Source organism: Hyperoodon ampullatus (assembly GCF_949752795.1).
Source record: "Hyperoodon ampullatus genome assembly, chromosome: 14".
Taxonomy (NCBI): Eukaryota; Metazoa; Chordata; class Mammalia; order Artiodactyla; family Ziphiidae; genus Hyperoodon; species Hyperoodon ampullatus.
Window position 1 is genome coordinate 18994024 of NC_136927.1, and position 22562 is coordinate 19016585.

General features: G+C 44.5%; 1 protein-coding gene and 1 pseudogene across 2 annotated transcripts in view; one reads left to right on the forward strand and one right to left on the reverse strand.

The window, feature by feature from the left end:
• Positions 1 to 22562, reverse strand: part of CFAP61 (cilia and flagella associated protein 61) — a gene marked incomplete at both ends in the record, with an annotated part of 251873 nt that overhangs the window by 174138 nt on the left and 55173 nt on the right. The window contains 5 exons of the mRNA XM_079719874.1: positions 1193 to 1332; positions 5038 to 5077; positions 6635 to 6813; positions 9170 to 9244; positions 15015 to 15106. Coding sequence (XP_079576000.1) covers positions 1193 to 1332; positions 5038 to 5077; positions 6635 to 6813; positions 9170 to 9244; positions 15015 to 15106 — 526 coding nt within the window. The remainder of the gene's footprint in view (positions 1 to 1192; positions 1333 to 5037; positions 5078 to 6634; positions 6814 to 9169; positions 9245 to 15014; positions 15107 to 22562) is intronic.
• LOC307063647 (apoptosis inducing factor BLCAP-like) lies at positions 20069 to 20332 on the forward strand (annotated as a pseudogene). The gene has a single exon. The product of its transcript is annotated as an apoptosis inducing factor BLCAP-like (transcript).

A 22562-nucleotide genomic window follows, 5' to 3' on the forward strand; every position in this document is an offset into this window, starting at 1 on the left:
CCCATGACAGTCCTCTTACCACCCCGAGGCAACCACGGGCCATCTCTAGCACCGCTGGCTGGGTTCCCCAGGAGGCAGCCTCACACAGAGATCCATATGCTGGGGGGGATGAGGGTGGCTCCTGGGACCCTCCACACCTATGGGGAGGGGCAGGGCAGGACGGGGCAGAGGTGAAGACGGACTGCGAGCCATGGGGTCACAACAAATGCCCAGTTGACACCTCGGGGCATCCTGGCCCTGGGAAGACCCTTCAGAGGTGTCCCTCCCCACCCCCCCACACACAGATTAGTTGCTGGATGCAGGCTGCCCTTGGGAGGGCGGACCTTGGGCAAAGCCCTCTCTTCTGTCCAGGGCAGTCTCCTTGGCGGGGGACCCAGCTTTGAGCTGGTGACGCCCACACGTCCCGCAGGTGCGAAATTAGTCCTGAACGAGGAGGCCTGGGCAGCATGAACTACACCTGCACGTGTCCTTTTAGTCTACTTTGTTCACACATTTTTTCCTTCTTTAGAAATTTTGGTCATATTTAAATGCTGTTTTATTTATTGATAGGTTTTCTACCCTAACATTACATTCTGAGCATTTTCTAATCATTAGATATTCTTAAAATGAACTGTAAGCATAGTTATAGATTACTTCCTATAGGTACCATAAAGTATTTAAACATTCTCTTACTACTGGATGTTTAGAGTATTTCCAATGTTCTTTAATCCTCAGGTGTAAATTTTTGTTTGCATCTCTGCAACAAGTTTCCTAGGATATGTTTCTAGGAGTGGAAGTAAAGAGTGAAAGAATACAAACTACCTTAATGTTCTGGCCAAACTGCCCTTTGAAATTGTATGTCTATTTACATTCTGACAAGAGTTACATTTTTCTCATTAGAATTGAATGAGGTTGGGGTCTGCAGTGGGACCCCACTTCTTTCTTGTGTTACCTTGTTCCAGCCATAGAAATGTCAATATGGCTATTGTTTTGACTATTTTGGAGTTAGATTATGCTCTAATATCTGACTGGACCAGCAACTTTCACCATGACTCTTCCCCTAAATGGACTGGTTAAAGTCACTTGATCAAGTCCTCCGCCAATAAGACAATTTTTAAAATAAATCATTAAATTAAAATGTCACGGAGCTCCTGTTCCATTCTCTTTTTTGAACTTCATGGACTATCTTTTGGCCAAACGCGCATCTGCTTACTTGAGCAATCCTGCCCGATGAAAGACGTAGAGGTCCTGGTCCAGGGTGCAGTTGTTGAAGGGGACAATCTTCACGAAGTTCTGTACGAGGACAAACTCAGGGGTGAGATGTGGCAGAGAAATGATGCAGAAGTTCTTGTCCTGGTGTGATTGGAGACCAGACAAAAATCATTTATCACTAAACAAATTCCTGCCATAAAACACTAAATAGGAGTAAAATGTGTAAAGGAGATGGTAGTCAAGTTAAAGATTCCTATCATTTGGAAAGTAATCAGAAAATTCAGGGGATAAGCAATTGCAAGAATATGGAGAAGGGCTTCCCTGGTGGCGCAGTGGTTGAGGGTCCGCCTGCTGATGCAGGGGACATGGGTTCGTGCCCCGGTCCGGGAAGATCCCACGTGCTGCGGAGCGGCTGGACCCGTGAGCCATGGCCGCTGAGCTTGCGCGTCCGGAGCCTGTGCTCCGCAATGGGAGAGGCCACAGCAGTGAGAGGCCCGTGTACCACAAAAAAAAAAAAAAAAAAAAAAAAAGAATATGGAGAAAATATCTGTGTTTGACTGAAACCCAAATAAAGGAATATTGTGAATTATAGGACCCATTCAGCATAGCTCTTTTCCAGAAGTAGAGTTTTGAACTAAGGACGTTTGCGTTTGCAAATTCACTTGTATCCAGGAGTGATGAGGCTGCGCAGTATCATGGCAAAGGCCCTGGGTTTATCAAGTTATGCTGTACCAGCCACCAGCCGTGGTCCCCACCTCTGTGAGATGAGAGCATGGTGCTCCAGGCCTTTTCTGCTCTAAAGTCCTGTGATTACACATCAATGGATGTCTGTGTATTTTATCAGGGCACGGTCCCACTTGGGTGATGAGATCTAAGGGCGGGTTAACCTGGGCAGTGGGATCTGCGTGTCCTGACCTGTATCTGCACTGTCCAATATGCTGGCCAGGAGCTGAGTCTGGCCACCGAGCATTTGGAATATGGCCAGTGAGACTGGGGAACCGAATTTTTAATTTTATTTCATTTTGATTAAATTTACATTTCAAAACTGATACTTGGGAACCCTCCTACGTTGTTGGTGGGAATGTAAATTGGTACAGCCACTATGGATAACAGTATGGAGGTTCCTCAAAAAACTAAACATAGAGCTATCCTATGACCCAGCAATCCCACTCCTGGACATATACCCGGACAAAACTCTAATTCAAAAACACACATGCACCTCAATGTTCACTGCGGCACTCTTCATAATAGCCAAGACATAGAAACAATCGAAATGTCCATTGACAGATGAATGGATAAAGGAGACATGGTATATATACACAGTGGAATACTACTCAGCCATAAAAAAGAATGAAATAATGCCATTTGCAGCTACATGGATGGACCTAGATATTATCATACTAAGTGAAGTAAGTCAGAAAGAGAAAGACAAATACCAAGTGATATCACTTATACGTGGAATCTAAAACGTGACACAAATGAACCTATGTATGAAACAGAAACAGACTCACAGACATGGAGAACAGGCTTATGGTTGCCACAGGGAAGGGGGTGTGGGGGAAGGTTGGACAGGGAGTTTGGGGTTAGTAGATGCAAACTACTACATATGGAATGGATAAACAACAAGGTCCTACTGTATAGCACAGGGAACTACATTCAATATCCTCTAATAAACCATAATGGAAAAGAAAAAATAATAAAATAAAAACTGATACTCAGTTCAGTTATTGGAAAAGTTTTATGTATGTTTAGAACAATTTGGGTATGTGAATCTACTCATTCAACTGTAAATTTTACAAAATCTAGAAGCAGAGTGAGGATTTTTGATGACAATTTAGTGCTTGTATTGACATGTGCCCCAAATGTAAAATACACATTGGATTTTAAAAACTGAGAAAAATGGATGCACAAGATCTCATTAATACTTTTGCCTACTGATTACATATTAAAATCATTAAATTTTGGACATATTGCATTAAGTAAAATATATTATTAAAATTGATTTCACCTGTGTCTTTTTACTTTTTTTTTATAATGTGGCTGCTGGAATATTTAGAGTTTGTTGTCTGTGGGACAGTGCTGCCGTGGACTGTCTGTGCTCCTCACGTCCACCATGAACCTCTGCCAGGTGCCTGTAGAAGCAGCCTGCTCTTCCCAGAGCTAATTTGTCCCTTTGGGATCACACCTCCTCCTGAACCCTGTGAAGGCCTTGCCTGGGTGAATCCAAAACCCTGGGGACACATGTGCAACCCAAAGGAGTGAATCACTCTTTGTCCTGATCTTCCTTCTTTCTAGCAAAATAACAGCTCCTTCTGGGGAACTTGTGAGTCACGTTGTTGAAATACTCAAGCTGAAAATAAGGACTAAGTGCCAAGCCTTGAGGGGGGCTTCCTCTGGGAGAAATGAGTAATTCCTACCATATGATCCAGCAATCCCACTCCTGGACATATACCCGGACAAAACTCTAATTCAAAAATACACATGCACCTCAATGTTCATCGCAGCACTATTCACAATAGCCAAGACATGAAACAACCAAAATGTCCATTGACAGATGAATGGATAAAGGAGATGTGGTATATATACACAATGGAATACTACTCAGCCATAAAAGAGAATGAACGTAATGAGTTGCTTCAACATGGATGGTAAGGATTAAGGATGAAGTAACGAAGGGATTTTGTTTCTGTCTCCCCATATCCTGAAATAATTAATTAAAAAGTAAACATGTCTTTTACTATCTTAAAGCCAGCATTGCTTTTGTAATAATACTGAAGATCTGTCTCTGCATGGACTTCAAAATAGGAATGAATTGAACTTACTGAATTTACTTTGGGGCATCTCAGAGGGAAGCCGGCTTTGCAAACCCTCCCTCAGGGTCATCTACAGTGTTTTATGAGCTGCGAAATGCCTTAAAATTAATTCAAAAAAATTACGATGGAGAACATCATTGCCAGTCTTCATCATCTTAACAAAATGAGGAAATACAATCTATGATCACATAGCTTTCAGGCAACAGAATTAAACCTATTTTGTTTTTTAGCCTTAGTATAAAGAACATCAAGGAAAAATAAAACAATAGATAATTTGCCCATAATTAGCTAACTGAAGAAGCGCGGATGTTGACTTGACTAAACTGATAGACCAGCCATGGAAAAAGTCATAAAAATCCAATTAAGGAACCTAAATTGTCTTCCAGCCCCACTTTCTTCCCTCCAATTAAGTGACGAGAGGTTGTTCAGAATCTCTATCCCTTGACAACCATGAAACAAAAGTGGAGGAGGTGGCCTGGACACCCTGAGATGGAGAACCTTGTTTGCACTTGGGTGCCTGCCTGGGGCCATCCACCAACCAACCGTAGAGGGTCAAGTCAATCCCATGTGTCAGGCGACACCAACCAGAAGACCAACTGCAAGTTCCCACTTTCCTACCCTCAGAAAAGCAATCTAATGGTGTCAGCATTCTTTGAGCCAAAGCAAACTATAAAGTAATACAACAGTCTAACTCACTTTAGAGTAATTCCTGACATTTTCATGTACTACCAGCATTCTATTCATGACTTGATTCTAATAAGACACTGATGAAGCAATCTGTAAAATAAATTATGCATTGAAAGAAAACTATTACAACAGCATGACTGAAAAATTATTGAAAATGACAATCTTTTCTACTTTTAAGAGCTCAGGACATGTCATTCAACCTTTTTTTTCAGAACAGAGAAGTGGTTCCAACCTTAACATTCATAGCAGATTAAATATTTGGACAATGAATATGGCATCCTACTTTTTTATAATTTTTCTAGCTTATAAAACCAATTATATTACTCAAAATTCAACATGTACTTACAGGAAAAAGACTGAAAACAAAATTCATAAAGTCCAGTGACCTGTAAACAAGACAGTAAAAACTGTCACTGACCTGCAAGCAAATGCAGCATCAGTGCACATTTAAAGAGACCTATGGCTCTCCCCCCTTAGGCAGTGATTAGCCAACCAGTAACCAGAATTTGTGTCTAACTGAACAGCAATCAGCTGCAGAAGGCATAAGCTTCAAATGTCAGTAATGAAGTGTTTTTCTAGAACCAAAAGTACTATTATAGCAATTAAAAATCTCTACACATTCAAAAAGCAAGATAGTCATTCTGTGGACATGATCCCTCCCTTCCTTTTAGGAGGTGCTGGGTGGGAGACATGGGCATATTATAAGCTACTCTGATCTTTTTCTCTTTTATATGCAAAAGATTTTCTGACCAGCTGCAGGTGTATGTTTATAGGCGAACCATAATGGGTCATCAAATTTCTTTTTGAAAATTCAAAAAGCACCATCTTATCCGAATGCACAGGGGAAAATAAATATACACGACAGATCTAGAAGGGTTTACAGGCTTTTTAGATGTCTACAATATAATTAGAATAAAAAGATTTCCCTTTTCAACCTTTCAATTGAATTTCAATTCCAAAGAATTCGAAAACTCGAGAGGAAAAAAGTCCAAGAAAAGCATGGTTCTAAGGAAAGCTAGGAGACCGGGAATGTGATTAAATACATCCTCTAAAACGGGAGTGTCTAGTGGTGCTCTTGGTCATCTTAAAGATACTCTGGAACCTTCCAGTCTATCAAAATGGGCCAATCTTTCCTCTTCAACATTGTTCTGTGGACGGAATGGTGGACTATGTGGGCATCCCAAAGGGGCTGTGGAACCTAGGCACCGAGGGCAGGAGTCCAATCCAGACTACAGGGGGCAGCGAGCACTGAACACGGGGTTGTTCTGGAGGGACAGGAAGCCTCGTCTGCCCGGGGCCAGGCCTCCTACCTCTGGCAGCTGCCCTGGATTGTTGTTTGGTGTCCTGCTAACACCCCTCTCAGATTGAGACTCCAGGCCCGATTCAGTGGGGAGCACAAAGCAAGGGACAAAGCCATCATCATGGCCTGGCCTGGCCCCCCGCCGTCAGCTCAGGAATAGGGTAGAGGGTAGAGCGAGAAGCCTGGCCTGTGATTGGGGTACCTAGTAAGTCCTAGATCAAGCCACACTGAAAATCGGTCCCACCACTGGATTATCCTTTCTTACGTGAGGCAATTATTCCATTTTTCCAAAGCCAGTTTCGGCTGGATTTTCTATTACTTGCAACTAAAAGACTCCAGACAAGCAGCAACCTAAACCCAAAGTCCCCCCAAAATGCAAACTCTAGAGAATGGGGAACAGCATGTGGCTAAGGAAGGGATGATTTTCCAGACCCTGGGCAGCCCAGTTCTGTGGGTCTGACCCAAATTTTATGGGCTGGAGTCTGGAAGTGGGGCTCAGGAATCTGTGGTTTTTAAAAACTCCCCAGAAATGAGGATGGGCAGCCAGGCTTGGAAACCCCTGGCTCTGTAAGATTCAAATGTTGGGCCACCAAGGCCAGGAGAAGGTCTTCGCGCGGCAGACACACTGGGGACCAGCACTTGCCTTGCTTCGTGCTTCTCGTCAATACAAAACAGCTGGATGCAGAAGGCAGTGGAGGCGCCCTTGTAGATGGGGCGGAAGTTGCTGGTCTTTTCGGGCAGAGAGATGGATGCTGAGCTCGTATTGCTGATGCAGTAATCCGTGTAATCCACACTGTACTCTTGACTGAGTTTTTCTGTGCCCTACAGCAAGGAGAGAGGAGGAACTGAACTGGGAATCCTATTTATTTTCTACCATTTAATGGGCTAGTCGCTGTCTTGTCTCCACAGGACACTGTTCCCAGGACAGATGTGACTGCCTCACCTGAAACAAACCATCCCGAGCCAGGCCCGGTTTTAAGGAGGTGTTCTTAATGAGATTTCAAAATTGTTGAGGATGGAAACAGGTTCTCACGCAAAGGTCAGAAAACGAACGGTCTCAGTTGGTCTTTGATACAGGATCCATATTTTAACTGCATCGCTGGATAGAGGTTAGAGCATGGGACTATTACATGCGTATTAATTCCATAAGCAACACACCTCTATCCCCAGTTTTCCTTGTGATTTTGTGCTACAAGAATTTTTGGATCTTGGGACTGTTCAGGTGGTTTGCTAGTGAGCGGGAGCCCCGGGAGCCAGTTGCCCATAGCCACTTGGAGAGTTAGTGCTGAGTCCTGTCAGGTCTCATTCATCGAAGGAGGTGTTACAGCTCAGTGGGAGGAACATGATTCACTCCGAGATCCTCTCGGAGTTCTTTGAAATTGAAGTAACGCATGCGTATAGTAAAAAGTAAAATAATATTAGCATTAAAAAGTTATAAAGAAAATCAGGAGCCTCCTACTCCCCCATTGACTAGCATTTTCAACTTTTTCCTTTCTTTTGGCCTTTACCTCTATATTTCTGAATACTATTATGCTGGCTTCTGTATTTGGAGAACAGGGCGGGAGGACAGGGCAGGGGTTCCTCCACGTGAAATGGAGAATCCCACTGATCCACCTATTCTCTGTCTTTCCCCATCACACAGCCTCGCACCGTGCACTGGATTAGGAGCTGCTTCTGCTCGACCTTTCAGAGAACTATCACCTGGTCCTTTCACTTGGGGGGTAGTTGACAAGCTAAGTGTCCTCTGCAGGGAATCTATTGCCCCCAACACCGCCCGGCAGACTGTCACACAGAGCCCTCGCCCCGCCTTCCGCAGAAGCCCCAGGGCCCGGGCTCTTTGTGGGCACACGTGGAGAATCTGTCCTCATCACGGTGCCCGGCCTCCACCTTCCCCAGCTGTGAAGAGCCAGTGCAAACCCCGCCATCGATTTCCTTCTTTCTAAACACCTTTAAAGTGCTCGTGTTCCAATATCTCCTCTCCCAGTCTTCTTGTCTGTGTGGATTTGTGCCCTTATTCTCCCCTTACGGTTATTTCAGTGGTTTTTTTCCAGAAGGGAGAGGAGATAAACATGGGAGATCAATCCTCCTTGTTGACCCGGATACCCTCTGGGATGCCAGTACATCTAATGCAGTATGGACCACCCTGACCCGCTCCACATCCTCGTTTGGGTCCCTAAAGGAATGGCTACCCTCTTAGAAATACTGGAGAGAGACTGCTCCCCTCTGCTGCGTACCCTGCTCCCTCCTCCCTGGGGCACGGGGAGTGGGCACCCTAATGTGGGTTCCCCAGAAGCAAAAGGAGCTAAGTTCACGCAGGGAGCGACGCCAGGAAATTCTGCGAGGCGAGTGGGCGAGTGAGGAGGGAAGAGGAGGACCCCAACGCGGTGCAGTGAACAAGTGGGTTACTTGTCAATCCCGCCAAGACCTCGGGGAGATGTGGAGAGCACCCCTGGGAGCCGTCCTACCCAAAAGGCAGAGGAGCTGGGGGCTGATTCTCCAACTGCCCCCGGAGGTGGCGACCTGCCTGCAGGAACAGCCCCAGGGAAAGAGCAGGCACTGAAGCCCCCATCCTCAGGGTGCTGGGGGGTGAGCAGTGCTAGAGGAGCTGGTAGAGGAGCTGGTAGAGGACCTGCAGCACATGCTAACGTGAGGCTCGGAAAGCGGACCTGTGCCCGCCTGGGGCCCACTCCTTCCAGAAGCACGTCCCGCTCCTGGCAGCCGGTGGAAGATGCTACCACCCCTTGGCCTGAATCTGTAACAGGAGGAAGCAGTTCCTGGAACCAGAGATGCGTGTGAATGACACATCAGACCCATAAGTGTGTACATGAACGTACTCTACGTAGAGCAGGAGAAAACTCTTACAGACGTTTGCCCCTCCGAAATGTTTTCTCTCTAGACAATGGGAAGAAGAGAAAGATTCTATTTACTGAAATGGTTGCAAATTATTGATGTAGAACGTGTAACTTCTAGGACCGAGCTGTGCAAGGAATATAGAATAAAGGTCTAATGACAGTGGAGTGAGAGTTCACCGAGAGAGGCTTTGTGGAGCAAGTCCTAAGTAAGGAGGCGGCTCTGAACTGGGAAAGAAGGTGGGAGGCCTGGCGAGGAAAGTGCACAAAGACGCAGGTGGAGAGGAGTGAGGCGCACTGGACCCCTGAAGGGCCCTCGCAAGCCCTACCTCCGCTTCACTAGTGTTTCCACTTTGGACTGGTGATAAAGCTTCCTCCATTGCGTCTTCTTCTGTGCTTTTTCCCTGCAAAAGACAAAGGCAAGACATGAGAATTAATCAACACCCACAGTGGTTCAGAGCTCGAGCTCTGTATGAGCTGCCTGGGTCAGATCCTGGCCTCCCTTCTTACAGGGCACGTGGCATTGGGAAAGTGAGAGAGCCCCAGTTTCCTCATCTGTACAAAGCGGCTAAGAGCAGCACCTACCTCATAAGGTTGTCCTGAGGATAAAATAAGGACAGGTGGGTGGAGAGATGCTTAGCATCTTCTGACTCTCTGTAGATGTTAGTTATTCCTCCTTTATTCTTATTCTTCTGTGTAACTTAAAAGATGCACTAGGGCTTTTTAAAAAACTGCTTTATTGAGGTATAATTGACATACAGTAAACAGCATATATTTAAAGTGTAGCTTTTGAAAAGTTTTGACCTATAGGTACCTATAAAAATATCACCACGATAAAAATAATGAATATATACATCACTCCCCAAAGCTTCTGTGTTTCTGTGTGGCTCTTCCTACCACCCCGGGCCACTCTGCCAACCACAGGCAAACAGTGATCTGCTCTTTGTCACTGTAGATTATATGCTGAATATCTAGAAAGATCTAGATCTTTCTAGATCTAGAAATAGAAAGATAAATAGAAAGATCTATTTCTGGATCTTCTATTCTGTTCCGTTCATCTATTTGTTGACCTTGACATCATTATCACACTGTCTCAGTTACAAGAACCTTATAATAAATCTTGAAGTCAGTAGCATTAGTCCTACAACCTTGTTCTCTTTCCATAGTTTCTTTGTCTGTGCTAGGCCCTTCCCACTTCCTCATGAATTTTGAAATCACTTTTTCAATTTCTCTAAAAATTCCTCCTGAAATTTTGACTGGTATTTCATTGATCAATCAACAACCTGACAATACTGAGTCCTCGAAATTATGTACAGGGGATATCTCTCCATTTATTTAGGTCTTATTTCATTTCTCTCAGAAATGTTTTGTAGTTTTTAGCATACACAAAATACTGAAATCTGACAACATCTTTTGTCAGATTTAAGTATTCTGTGTATTTGTACTGTTGTAAATGGTAGTTATTTAAATTTCTGATTGTTCATTGCCATTATACAGAGATAAAATTGAACTTTGCATGTTAATTTTGTGTATATTCTTTTAATTCTTTTCTTGTCTTTTTTCACTGGCTTGAACCGCCAGAATAATTCTGAATAGAAGTGGTAAGAACAGCCATTCTTGTCTTGTTTCTGATCTTGGTGGGAAAGCACTCAGTCTTTTACCAAGGATGATGTTAGCTGTGGGTTTTTCAACAATAACCTATATCAAATTGAAGAAGTTCCCTTCTACTCCTAATTTTCTGAGAGTTTTTATGAGGAATGAATGTGAATTTTCAGATACCTTTCCTGCATTTATGAGATAAACATATAAGTATTCCTTTTTAGAATGTTAATATGGTGAATTACATTGATTTTCTTATGTTAAACCAACCTTGTATTCTCAGAATAAACCCTACTTGATCATGACATTGTCCTTTTAATATATTGATTCAATTTATTAAAAGTTTTATTTGAATTTTTCCATCGATGTTTATGAGAGCTGTTGATTTGAAGTTTTATTTCCCTGTGATGTCTTTTGTTGGGGAAGAACATACTTTAGATGACCTGAATCCTTTTAAATGTATTGAGACTTCTTTTCTAGCTTGAAATATGATCTAACTTGGTAAATATTCCATGTGGATGTAGGAAGGTGTATTCTGCCGTTGTTGGGTAGAGTTAGGTCAAACTGGTCAATAGTATTCTTAAAATCTTCTACATTCTTACTGATTTACTGTCTACTTGTTCTATCAATGATTAAGGGAGGGATATTGAAATCTCCAAATATAGCTGTTTATTTATTTATTTATTTATTTATTTGTCTTTGCATTTCTATCAATTTTTGCTTCATGTGTTTTGAAGTTCTACTTTTAGGTGCATAAATATTTAGGATTGTTATGTCCTCTTGACCTTTGTTATCCCTGGTAATATTCCCTTTTCTGAAATCCACTTTGTCTGAAATGAATAAAGCTACTCCAGCTTTCTTTTGATTAGTGTTACCATGATGTATCTATTTGCATGTTTTTCATTTGAACCTATTGTATCTACTCAAGTGCATTTTTTTTTTTGTAATTCACATGTAACTGTTTTGCTTTTTAATCCAATCTATATCTGATTTATACATTCTTTAATTGGGATATTTAGACCTTTTTTCATTTAATGTAATTATTGATGTGGTTAGGTTTAAGTCTGTTATCTTGCTGTTTGTTTTCTATTTGTCCTATCTGTTCTTTATTTCCCTTTTCCTCTCTTTTTGCCTTCTTTTGGAGTACTTGTCTATTTTTACAATTCCACTTTACCTCTTTGTAGGCTTATTAGATATAACTTTCTGAATTTGATTGGCAACTTTCGTGTTCTTTTAGTTTATAGTATACATCTTTAAGTCTATCTTCAGGTGATATAATATCACTTCAGGTGTAGTATAAGGACCCTAAAATAGGGTCCTTACATTGTGCCCTCTTGGCCTTTGTGCTGTTCTTGTCAGATGTTTTTACACATGTTGAAAGCTCCACACTATGTTGTTTTTATTTTATTTAGGCCGTCAACTATCTTTTAAAGAGATATAAATAATAAAAACAAAATCTTACACATTTACTCATTTAGTTACCAATTCCAGTGTTCATCGCCCTCTGTGTAGATCCAGATTTCCATCTGGCATCATTTTCCTTCTGCCTGAAGGACTTCCTTTCACATTTCTTGTAGTTGGGTCTACTGGTAATGAATTCTTTCCCCTTTTCTGTGTAGGCAGAGTCTTTATTTCACCTTTATTTTTGAAAGATATTCAATGGGTGTAAAATTCTCGGTTGACAGTTTATTCTCTTCCAGTTCTTTAAAGATGTGACTCCACTGTCTTTTTTGCTCACATTGTTTCCAACAAGAAATCTGCTGCCATCCTTATCTTTGGGCCTCTGTTCCCAACTTGTCCTTTTTTCTTCTCCCTCTGGGTACTTTTAAGATTTTCTTTTTATAACTGGTTTTCCACTATTTGATTATGATGGGCTGTGGTATAGTTTTCTTCATGTTTCTTGTGCTTGTTATTGGTTGAGCTTTGTGTCTGTGCGTTTACTGTTTTCATAAAATTTGGAATTTTTAAGTCATTATTTCTTCAAATATTTTTTTCTGTTCCAACCTCTTTCTCCTCTTCTTTATGAATTCCAATTACACGCATATTAGGTACTTAAAGTTATCCCACAGCTCACTGATACATTGATTTTTTTAAAAATTCTCATTTCTGTTTCACTAATCCCTTTTTCTGCAATGTCTAATCTGTGGTTAATCCTTCCAGTGTATTTTTCATCTCATGAATTGTAGTTTTAATCTCTAGAAGGTTTATTTGGGGTGTTTTTACAGGCATACGTTGGAGGTATCGCAGGTTCATATTCCAGGTTCATTCACCACAATAAAGTGAATATTGCAATAAAGCAAGTCATGTGAATTTTTGGTTTCCCAGTACATATAAAAGTTATGTTATACTATACTGTAGGACATTAAGTGTGCAAAAGCATTATGTCTTTAAGAAAAAAAATTCCAAACATTGTGATTCAATCTACTTGGGTGCTGGATAATTTTGTATTCCTACAAATATTCTTGAACTTTGTTCTGGGACTCAAATTACTTGGAAGCAGTTTGGTCCTTTTGGATCTTGCTCTAAAGATTTGTTACATAGGACTGGAGCAGTGCTCTCTCCAGAGCTAATTATTCCTCGCTACTGATGCAATACCCTTCTGTGCATTCTCCCAATGCCTCGTGAGTCACATGGTTCCCTGGTCTGGCTGATGGAACATGCACTATTCCCAGCCTTGTATGAGCACCGTGCACTGTTAATGCTAATCCTTTTAGGAAGTTCTTTCCTCAGCCTGATCTTCAGTAGTTTTGAAGATCAGGCTGATGTACATGTGCACATCAGTACTCAGCATGTGCTGATCAATACTCAGCTGAATACCCAAGAGTGACCCTTGCTGGTGTCAACCATCTCTCTGTACAGCTCTCTCCTCTCTGGTACTCTGTCCTGCAAACCTTAGTGGCTTTAGTCTCCATGGACATACCACTTGGCTTCCATGGTTCCTCCTGCCCTGTGCCGTGGCCAGGGACTCTCTCAAAGCAGGAGGCCACAATGTTCGGAGGGCTTACCTGTCTTGTTTCCCACCTCCCAGGCATCACTCTCCTTTGTTACCTGATGAGCAGTGTCTTAAAAACTTATTTCATAAGCTTTGGCCATTTTTTTGTTTTTTTCAGGCAGGAAAGTAAATCTAGCCATCTTTGCCAGAAGCAGAAATCCCTCGCGCTAAGTTCTTTCTATTAATTCCATTCATCAGCTTCATTTCCCGCAATCTAGTCCATGCCAAACAACCTTCTTTAAAAGCTTCAGGTGTCCCTCGTGCCCTCTTCTGGGATGTTTTCCACCCTCATTTCCACATACTGAATTAGGAGGCTTTCCTCTTCCCACCGTGCACCACCTCCTGAAGGCTATGGCTGTGTTTTGGTCTCGTGAGCACCCTCAGCATCTAGCAGAGAGCCTGGCCATTGTGAGCATCCAACCTCTGTGCAGAGAATAAATCAGCCCTTGAAATACAACAGCCACCCAGCTACAGGTTGGGTCCTTTTGTGGTTTAGGGTATAAGAAGGCATTTTCCATAGAGACAATGTGAAGATGCAGCAGGACGAGCCAGGTAGCCTAATGCTAAGATAAAGGTCCTCTCTGACTCCTCTTCTTCCCAAGATCTTCTTTGCATGAGCTGATGGGCAGAGGGAATGTTATTTTGTCCAAGATTGGAAAGGAGAAAAAAAGAGAGATGGGGCCTGGAGTCCGGAGTCCAAGAAGCAATGGCACTGCACCAGCCCCCGTCTTGGCCTCAGGTGGACGGAACAGTCAGGAGGACCAGAAGCAGAAGGGCCCATGCAGTGAAACATGTTCTGGGACTCTTGGCCACACGCGGTGCTGATGCAGGGCCAGGCCGCCAACGGTAGCCTAGAGGTAAGCCCGTTCATTCTCCCAGCCCCCTTGGTGAGGCCAGTTCCAGAGGACACAAGGGACATGTCCTGAGGTCCTGCAGGAGCAGGTGAGGACCCAGAGCCCAGTCAATATGGGCGTTTGTATTTCTGTGAACCATCAGTGGTCAGAGGGTGGCAGAGATGGAACAATGGCTGGATGCCCGGGCCTATCCCCCAAATCCTATGTCCTCTATTACATGGCTGACTGTGACCTCCTTTAGTGGGGGTATGCCCCCCTTTAGGTCAGGGTGGCAGCACTCACAGAGCAGGAGGGTATGAGAAGGGGCACCTGCTAAAGCCAGGCCAGGCCAGTGGGCCAGGAGCAATCCAGGGAGCTGTGACAGGTGCTTCTAGAGCCTGCAGGGCCCAGTGGGGCAGGAAGGAAAATGCTGCCTCATTTGAGTCTGTGGACAAGGTGAGCTTTCTAACTGCCTTTAAGCGAGCTGCTTTATCCACATCAGCCTCCTGAAGCCAGGGGATGAGTGAGAAGGCAGGGGGAGAAGGGATGGGGTTCCATCCTGAGCTGGATTCTTGAGGGTGCTGTGAGGCTGATTTGTTACAAACACGCAGCCTGTTTCCTCCCCGCCCTTGTCCCCCAGATCTTAACGCCAGTGAGATCTTTCCCTTCTCGGGAGTGACTCCAGCACCAGGAACACCCCTGACCCCAACGGCACAAGCAGCACCAGGCTGGGGGCATGATCTCCATTACCTGGATGCTCTCCCCGGCCTCTGGGGAGACAGCTTCCTGTGGCTCCTTGACTATGTGCTGGCATTCCTGGCTGCTGCTCCTGAGCTCGGCACCTTTCAGAGAAAAAGGGACAAGAGGACAGAAAAGAGATGGTAAATATCTGCAGAGCACAGGAAATTGGAGGCAGCGTGGTCATGTGTTTCTAAGCTGCGGCATATCTGAAGGATTATATTGCTGAGGGCAGTGCCGCGAGGTGGGGAGAACAGGGTCTTCGCAGCCCACTCGGATTCTGACCTCTCCGTGCCTCCATCCGCACAGGATGGGTGTGCAGTGATACCTGGGGAGGGAGCTGTGGACATAAACTGAGGCCAGGATGGGGCTGGGCTGGGCTGCCCCCCCAGGAGGCCCTCGAACCTGCCAGAGACCAAGCTCCGTGATCCTTTCGTGGGAGCCCCTTTGAAGTTTGTAAACAACTGATTATCAACCTCCTGGATGGCAGGCTTTGAAATGATTTTAAGGCAGAATATGGAAAAGACCACAATCGGCTATGTCAGTGCTCTCAGAACACAGAGATTAGCACAAGGGCTGCTTTCCCCGCGCTGGGAAATACTGTGAACGGGGCATCTGACAGAGGCCATGATGTTCACTTTTCTACTTTCTAAGTAAGACCTGGAGCTAAATTTACATTATTGTTTTAATATGTTCTGGAAAGTCAATCATCGGGGTAGTGTTCATATATTTACCGTTCACCAAAAACTAGAGTAGACAAAATTTTTTCCCATTTTGTCTGAAAAGTTCTTTTGCCCCTCCTTTTCTTCCTTCTCCTTCTGCTGTCTTGTCTTTTCCTTGTTCCTGTCTGTCTTTCTCCCCACCACCACCCCTCCTCCTCTTCCACTGTCTCACTCTCTCCCTCCCACCCTCTCCCGCTCTCTCGCCACCCCCGGCCCCTCCTTTCTTGTTCACTCTATGTCTCTCCACTGGGGGACTCTTAGCCCTGACATCTGCTTGCAGCCTTTCGGCCTCAGCTCAGAGCAGCCCTAGGGTGCTCTTGCCCAGGGGCTGACCCTCCTCAGAATTGTCCGCACATACACAGGAGGGACCCAGGACCTGCTGGAGGCCCCAGATACTGGGCTGCCAGCGTGGCCTGCTGCCCTGTCCTCTTGTTTCTAAGCATCACAGCAGACGCGGTGGCGTCAGAGGCAGCCTATCCTCTCCGCATCCTCCTCTCCCACTGCATTCGTTCCTGCAGCAACAGCCAGTGCAATGGCCCCTGCAGACGCCTCTCAACCCCAAATTCCCACTTACTCATGCCCTATACCTGCTTCTGGCAAAGATGCAGGCAAATGAAGTAGAATGAAATTCTAAGAGAAGAATCAGACGCCCAGGGAGGTGTAAAGGGCAGAGACGAAGAGGCATATAACGTTGAAGGTACAATGAGAGAATGGCACCCCAGCAGAGCAAGTAGCTCTTCTGGGTGGAGAGCAAATGACATGAGAGGGGACAAAGCACTCAGAATCGCTCTTCTGAAGAAAGACGCTTTGGGGAGAATGAAACCTAGCGAGTCTCTAGCACCTGGATACGTTCTGCTCCCTGCAAAACTTTCCAGATTGTTCGTACAGTGTTTCCAGTGTTCTCACAACAGCAAGACTAGAGTGCTTTTCAGGTTAATTCAGCTTGTTATTAAGATACAACATGTAGGGCTTCCCTGGTGGCGCAGTGGTTGAGAGTCCGCCTGCCGATGCAGGGGACGCGGGTTCGTGCCCCGGTCCGGGAAGATCCCACATGCTGCGGAGCGGCTGCCGTGAGCCATGGCTGCTGAGCCTGCGCGTCCGGAGCCTGTGCTCCGCAACGGGAGAGGCCACAACAGTGAGAGGCCCGTGTACAGCAAAACAAAACAAACAAACAACAAAAAAAGATACAACATGTATACAGCACAGTGCATGAATCTCTACCTGTATGTACCGCACGTTAACAACCCCTTAAATGAATATTAAAGCTTTTCCAGGGCCCAGAAGTTTCCCTCACCTGCTGTCCAGCCAACACACCTCTTAAAGGTAGGTGCTGTCCTGACTTCTACCATCACTGATTGATTTTGCTCAGCAGCAAAGTTTTTGAATCAAAAACAAACAAACAAATGTTATCAGTAACTCCCTATTAAGTTGCACTTTATTTTTTAAAAATAATCTTTTCTTATCTTAAGTTTTAAATTTGAAGAACTACCAAAAACACTGTCGAGTTTAAAAGAAAACTAGACTTTCCCTGTGCATTTATTTATTTATTTTATTGAAGTATAGTTGATTTGTAATGTTGTGTTAGTTTCAGGTGTACAGCAAAGTGATTCAGTTTTATGTATATATGTATATGTATATGTGTGTGTGTATATATATATTCTTTTTCAGATTCTTTTCCATTATAGGTTATTACAAAATACTGAGTATAACTTCCAGGGCTATACAGTAGGTCCTTGTTGTTTATGTATTTAATATACTTTATGATTAGGACAAAATTACTAAAAAGCCAGAAATTTCAGAGACTGAATTAGATTTGCAGTGAACAGTTCATCCTGGAGCCCTCACCGTCTGACAGGCTAATGTTCACAAGACAATTACCAATGACAACGACTAATTGTCTGGGCTAAAGTGTCGTGGGCGTTGCCATTTATTAAGAAGCAGCTGCCCTGCTCGTCCCCAGAGGTGGCTGCATTTCAGAACTGGGCAAGGTGATGCCACGTCCCTCCTTCCTGTGTCTCTGGGGTTTTGTGGGGTTTAATTAATTAATCAACATTCTTAATGTGCCCTGAGATCCTCAGATGTGAGGTGCTGTCCTAGCGAAAAGTCAAGGCAGCGGTATTATATAGCACACAGCTAGAAACACGACTGAGGTTGCAAAGTTAACTGTTTTTTTTTTTTTTTGGCCTCTCACTGTTGTGGCCTCTCCCATTGCGGAGCACAGGCTCCGGACGCGCAGGCTCAGCGGCCATGGCTCACGGGCCCAGCTGCTCCGTGGCATGTGGGATCTTCCCGGACCGGGGCACGAACCCGCGTCCCCTGCATCGGCAGGCGGACTCTCAACCACTGCGCCACCAGGGAAGCCCCTTAACTGTTATTTTATTGCTTACACCACCTAAGTAGCTTGGTAGTCACGAACTAGGGCTTTATTCTAGTGGGAGCGAAGGCATCGTTTACTAGCACTTTCTCTCTCAGTCAGACTGCTACCCTGAGGCGGGGTTACCATGAAGCAAATAAAGCTGGAGGTCCAGCTTCCTCCCAAGGCACAGCACCCACTATTGCATTCCTAATTTTGTATTATTTTTCTTAAAGAGAGCTCCCAAATTGTATAGACCCAAGACCTGTGTCTGCCTTGCTCTTTAACAGGAATAATACAGAGGGAAAGCTAAATAATACACGGTGAGGGCTTTAGGAAAAAGTGGCAGTATGCAATCTGGTGGGTTTTGACAGTTTTTTAAAATAGTGATCAAAAATCCTAACAAGATTTTTTTGTGAAATGAAATAAAGTGATTCTAAAAGAGCAAATATGGAAGAACAGCTAGTCAACAAAATTTTAAGAAATAACAACAAAGAGCAGGCCATATTTTCTGATGAATATTAAGACACATTATATTATTGATACTATGTATAAAATAGACAGCTGATGGGAACATACTGTATAGCACAGGGAACTCTACCTAATGCACTGTGGTAACCTAAATGTGAGGGAAGTCCAAAAGGGAGGGGATATCTGTATGTGTATGGCTGATGCATTTTGTTGTGTAGTGGTGGCTAACACAACATTGTAAAGCAACAATACTGCAATAAAAATTAATTTAAAAAATAACTATTTAATCACATAATCCCAAAATACAAATGGAGATACTTTTCTTAAAAAAAAAGACATATTATAAAGCCATAGTTATTAAAACAGAGGGTTATTGAGAGTAGGAACAGAACAGAATGCAATCCAGAAAAGAGCCAGATAATTATGAAATATTCATATATGTAAAAGGTAGCATTGATGTGGGAAGAATAAACTGTACAATAAATAGTGCTAACCATAAGGAAAACAATTAATTTGGGCCCCTATTTCACACAATACACAAAGATCATTTGCAGATATATTAACAGCTTAAATTTTTTAAAATACTTTTAAATTACGAGAAGAAAATATAGGAGAACATCTCTATTATCTAGGGGGTGGAGAAACCCTTCCTTAAAAATGTAGAAGGCAGAAGTCATAAAAAAAATATTGACATGCTAGACCCCATCAGAATTTAAAAGTTCTGTCTGTCAAAAGAACCCCCTATTTTTTAAATAAGTAGATACATGGAGAAAATATTTGCAACACACATGATAGACCAACAATTGAATTCTAGGGAAAGGAAAAAAAACACAATAGGCAAAGGAAATGAATGGACAGGAAATGCAAATGACCAATAAACACATAAAAAGTGTCCAACCTCAGTAATAGAGAAATTAAGTTAAAACAATATCTCCTTTCACAGCTATCATACTGGCCAAAGTTAAAAATGCTGACAACACTAAATACTGGAAAACTAGGAAAGGCTCTGGAGGAAGGCCACTGCTATGGCCATGGTTGGTGGCAATGTATTTCCAGGCCCAACAAGAACGATTCTGGGAATATAGCCTGTGGAAGCTCTTGCAAGGGGCCCAGGGATACGTGTGCAAGGATATTTATTGCAGCACAGTTTGCAATAACAAAATAGTGGAAACAATTTAAATTTCCATCTAAGGACAAATGTGGCCCATTCCATACAGTGGAATCCTACCCAGAAGATAAAAGGAGGGTTGCAGCTTCCTGCGGCGTCGGAGGCGAGTTGAGGTGGAGGCAGGCTGCGGCTGCGAAGGCGTCAGCGGTGGCGGCGGCCCCATGGCAGGACTCGCAGGATCCCTGCTGCCTTGGTGATCCCAGGCGGACAGCCAGAGACCACAGCGGCTCAGCTCCTGGAGAGCGAGGGTTGAAGAAAGCAGAGGGCAGCTGCCCACGCCCACTGGCTCCCATTAGGTCGGTTCCTGCGCAGTGCCCGGTGGCCTTGGCGAAGGCCCTGTCCAGCAGAGATCATGTATTGCCTCCAGTGGCTGCTGCCCGTCCTCCTCATCCCCAAGCCCCTCAACCCCGCCCTGCGGTTCAGCCACTCCATGTTCATGGGCTTCTACCTGCTCAGCTTCCTCCTGGAACGGAAGCCTTGCACAATTTGTGCCTTGGTTTTCCTGGCAGCCCTGTTCCTCATCTGCTAAAGCTGCTGGGGAAACTGTTTCCCGTACCACTGCTCCGATTCCCCGCTTCCAGAATCAGCACAGGACCCCGGCGTTGTGGGCACCTAACAGCCAGCCCAGTTAGCTTTCCAAGGAAGCAGAAGATGGGAGGGGAGGCATTGACATAGGTCATAAAGCATTGGAGTTTCAAATCCCGCGGCCCTGCGGGTGCCACATTCCTGATGGCGCCTTTTTGGCCTGTGACGTTTTATCCTTATAATGTGAATAATAGCACTGACCGGTGCTTTTATCGTAGAGTCCTGTAGTCGTGGGTGGTCTTGTGGTTGTGTGTGTTCTGTCCCCATCTTGTCCCCTGACTGGCAGGATGGCCACCCCCCTCGCCTCACTCCCACGAGGAGCCTGCACCCATCCTGGTCAACTGCCCCAGCATGATCCGGGCAGATAAAATGCCAGTCTCATTGTCACCTCTGTGACCCTTCCTTGTCAGGGGTTCCTCCCTTCTCAGAGCGTTACTGACTCCTCCGTCCCTCTCTTGGCTTCCTGTTAGTTCTCTTTAGCCCTTTCCTTTTTTGGGGGGCACCCGTCCAAGACAGGGCTCGGTTTTGCACTTATCTCGAATATAAAGAGATTGCCGATGCCCGAGAGCCTCGCTTTTTTGTTTTTCTTCGCTGGCCGGCAGGCTAGACAGAATTGTGTCTTGACTGCTGTCCACAAATCTTCAGTAGTTTCCCCACTTCATTTTGAAGGAAGAAGTAACAGATACCTGTTGCTCTTTCACCTGGGGGTCTGGGATCCTGCTCAGCAGCCCAGCTTCGCTTCCTTTGCCCTTCCTCCTGCCTTTCTCAACTGTCGCAAGGAGGGGGCCTCATTTTGTCTCCCAGGCACGCTCTGCAGGATTGATGTGTGGTGTGTTTACGTAGATCTAGCAGTCCCCAGCCGAGTGAATGGGAGAGTATACTTGTGTGTTTCAAAACAGCCACGATCCCCTGATAGGTGTTTGGATATTTTTTGGTGTGGTGTGGTGTGCCGTGCGTGCGCGTGTGTGTATACGTACGTGTACAAGTACATGTGTAAATCCTTTTTAAAGAAGCTTTATCGAATGTGTTGTGATTTTGAGGTGTAGCAATAGCTAGCTTGTAGGGGCCGCTACAGTTGGTATTTAGTATGGGGATTGCAGAGTGACCAGCACACTGGACTCCGAGGTGGTTCAGACGAGACAGAGGGGAGCGGTGGTCATCGTCCTCGTGCCAGGAGCTTCTCCGGTCCTGCGCGTATAGACTGTATACGTTACGAAGAATACACGGGAAGACTCTGTGACTGTCACTTGCCTTTTTCTTTTTCTGCGCTTCAGTAAAAGCGTTGGCAAATGAGACTGTCTCCTGGCCCCTGCCCGCTGGGGATCAGCATGGTTGTCCTTCCAGTCTAAACCATCCATCTTTCTCTTGCCTGAAGGGGGAGGGAGGTGGGCCAGGCAGAGGACAGAACTGGAGGCAGCCCATCTAGGGAATGGGACTGCGAGGCCACACTTGTGGAACATTTGGACTGCTATTCTGGAGCTTTTATTTCTGGTGTGTTCTTTGCACAGCTGTTTGAAATGTTTCATAAAGCTTTATAAACTTTAAAAAAAAAAGAAAAAAAAGGAGGGTCGCAGACCTAAGCTTATCAACGTTATTAGATCTCAAAGAGCTGAGTGAAGAAGCAAATTTCAGAACGTCCCATACCCAAAAGGTGCCATTTATGTAAAAAATACTGCCACGGGCTTCCCTGGTGGCACAGTGGTTGAGAATCCACCTGCCAATGCAGGGGACACGGGTTTGATCCCTGGTCCGGGAAGATCCCACATGCCGTGGAGCAACTAAGCCCGTGCACCACAACTACTGAGCCTGTGCTCTAGAGCCCATGAGCCACAACTACTGAGCCCACGTGCTGCAACTACTGAAAGCCCACACGCCTAGAGCCCGTGCTCCGCAACAAGAGAAGCCACTGCAATGAGAAGCCCACGCATCACATGGAAGAGTAGCCCCTGCTTGCTGCAAATAGAGAACGCACGTGCACAGCAACGAAGACACAACGCAGCCAAAATAAATAAATAAATAAATTAATTAAAAAAACAAAAAACCCTCAAAAAAACAAAAACACTGCCACAAGATGGTAGTGTTTTTTTCTGTGAATACGTGCATAAAAAGAGGTCTGGATGGATGCAGGCTAACAACAATGGCCACTTCTGGGGATGAGAGGGAGAACCAGGCTTGGCCACTGACCAGAGGTAATTCAACTTTAACTGCATTACCCTAACTTTTTAAAGGAGGACAGTTTCGTGTATTATTAACACAATTAA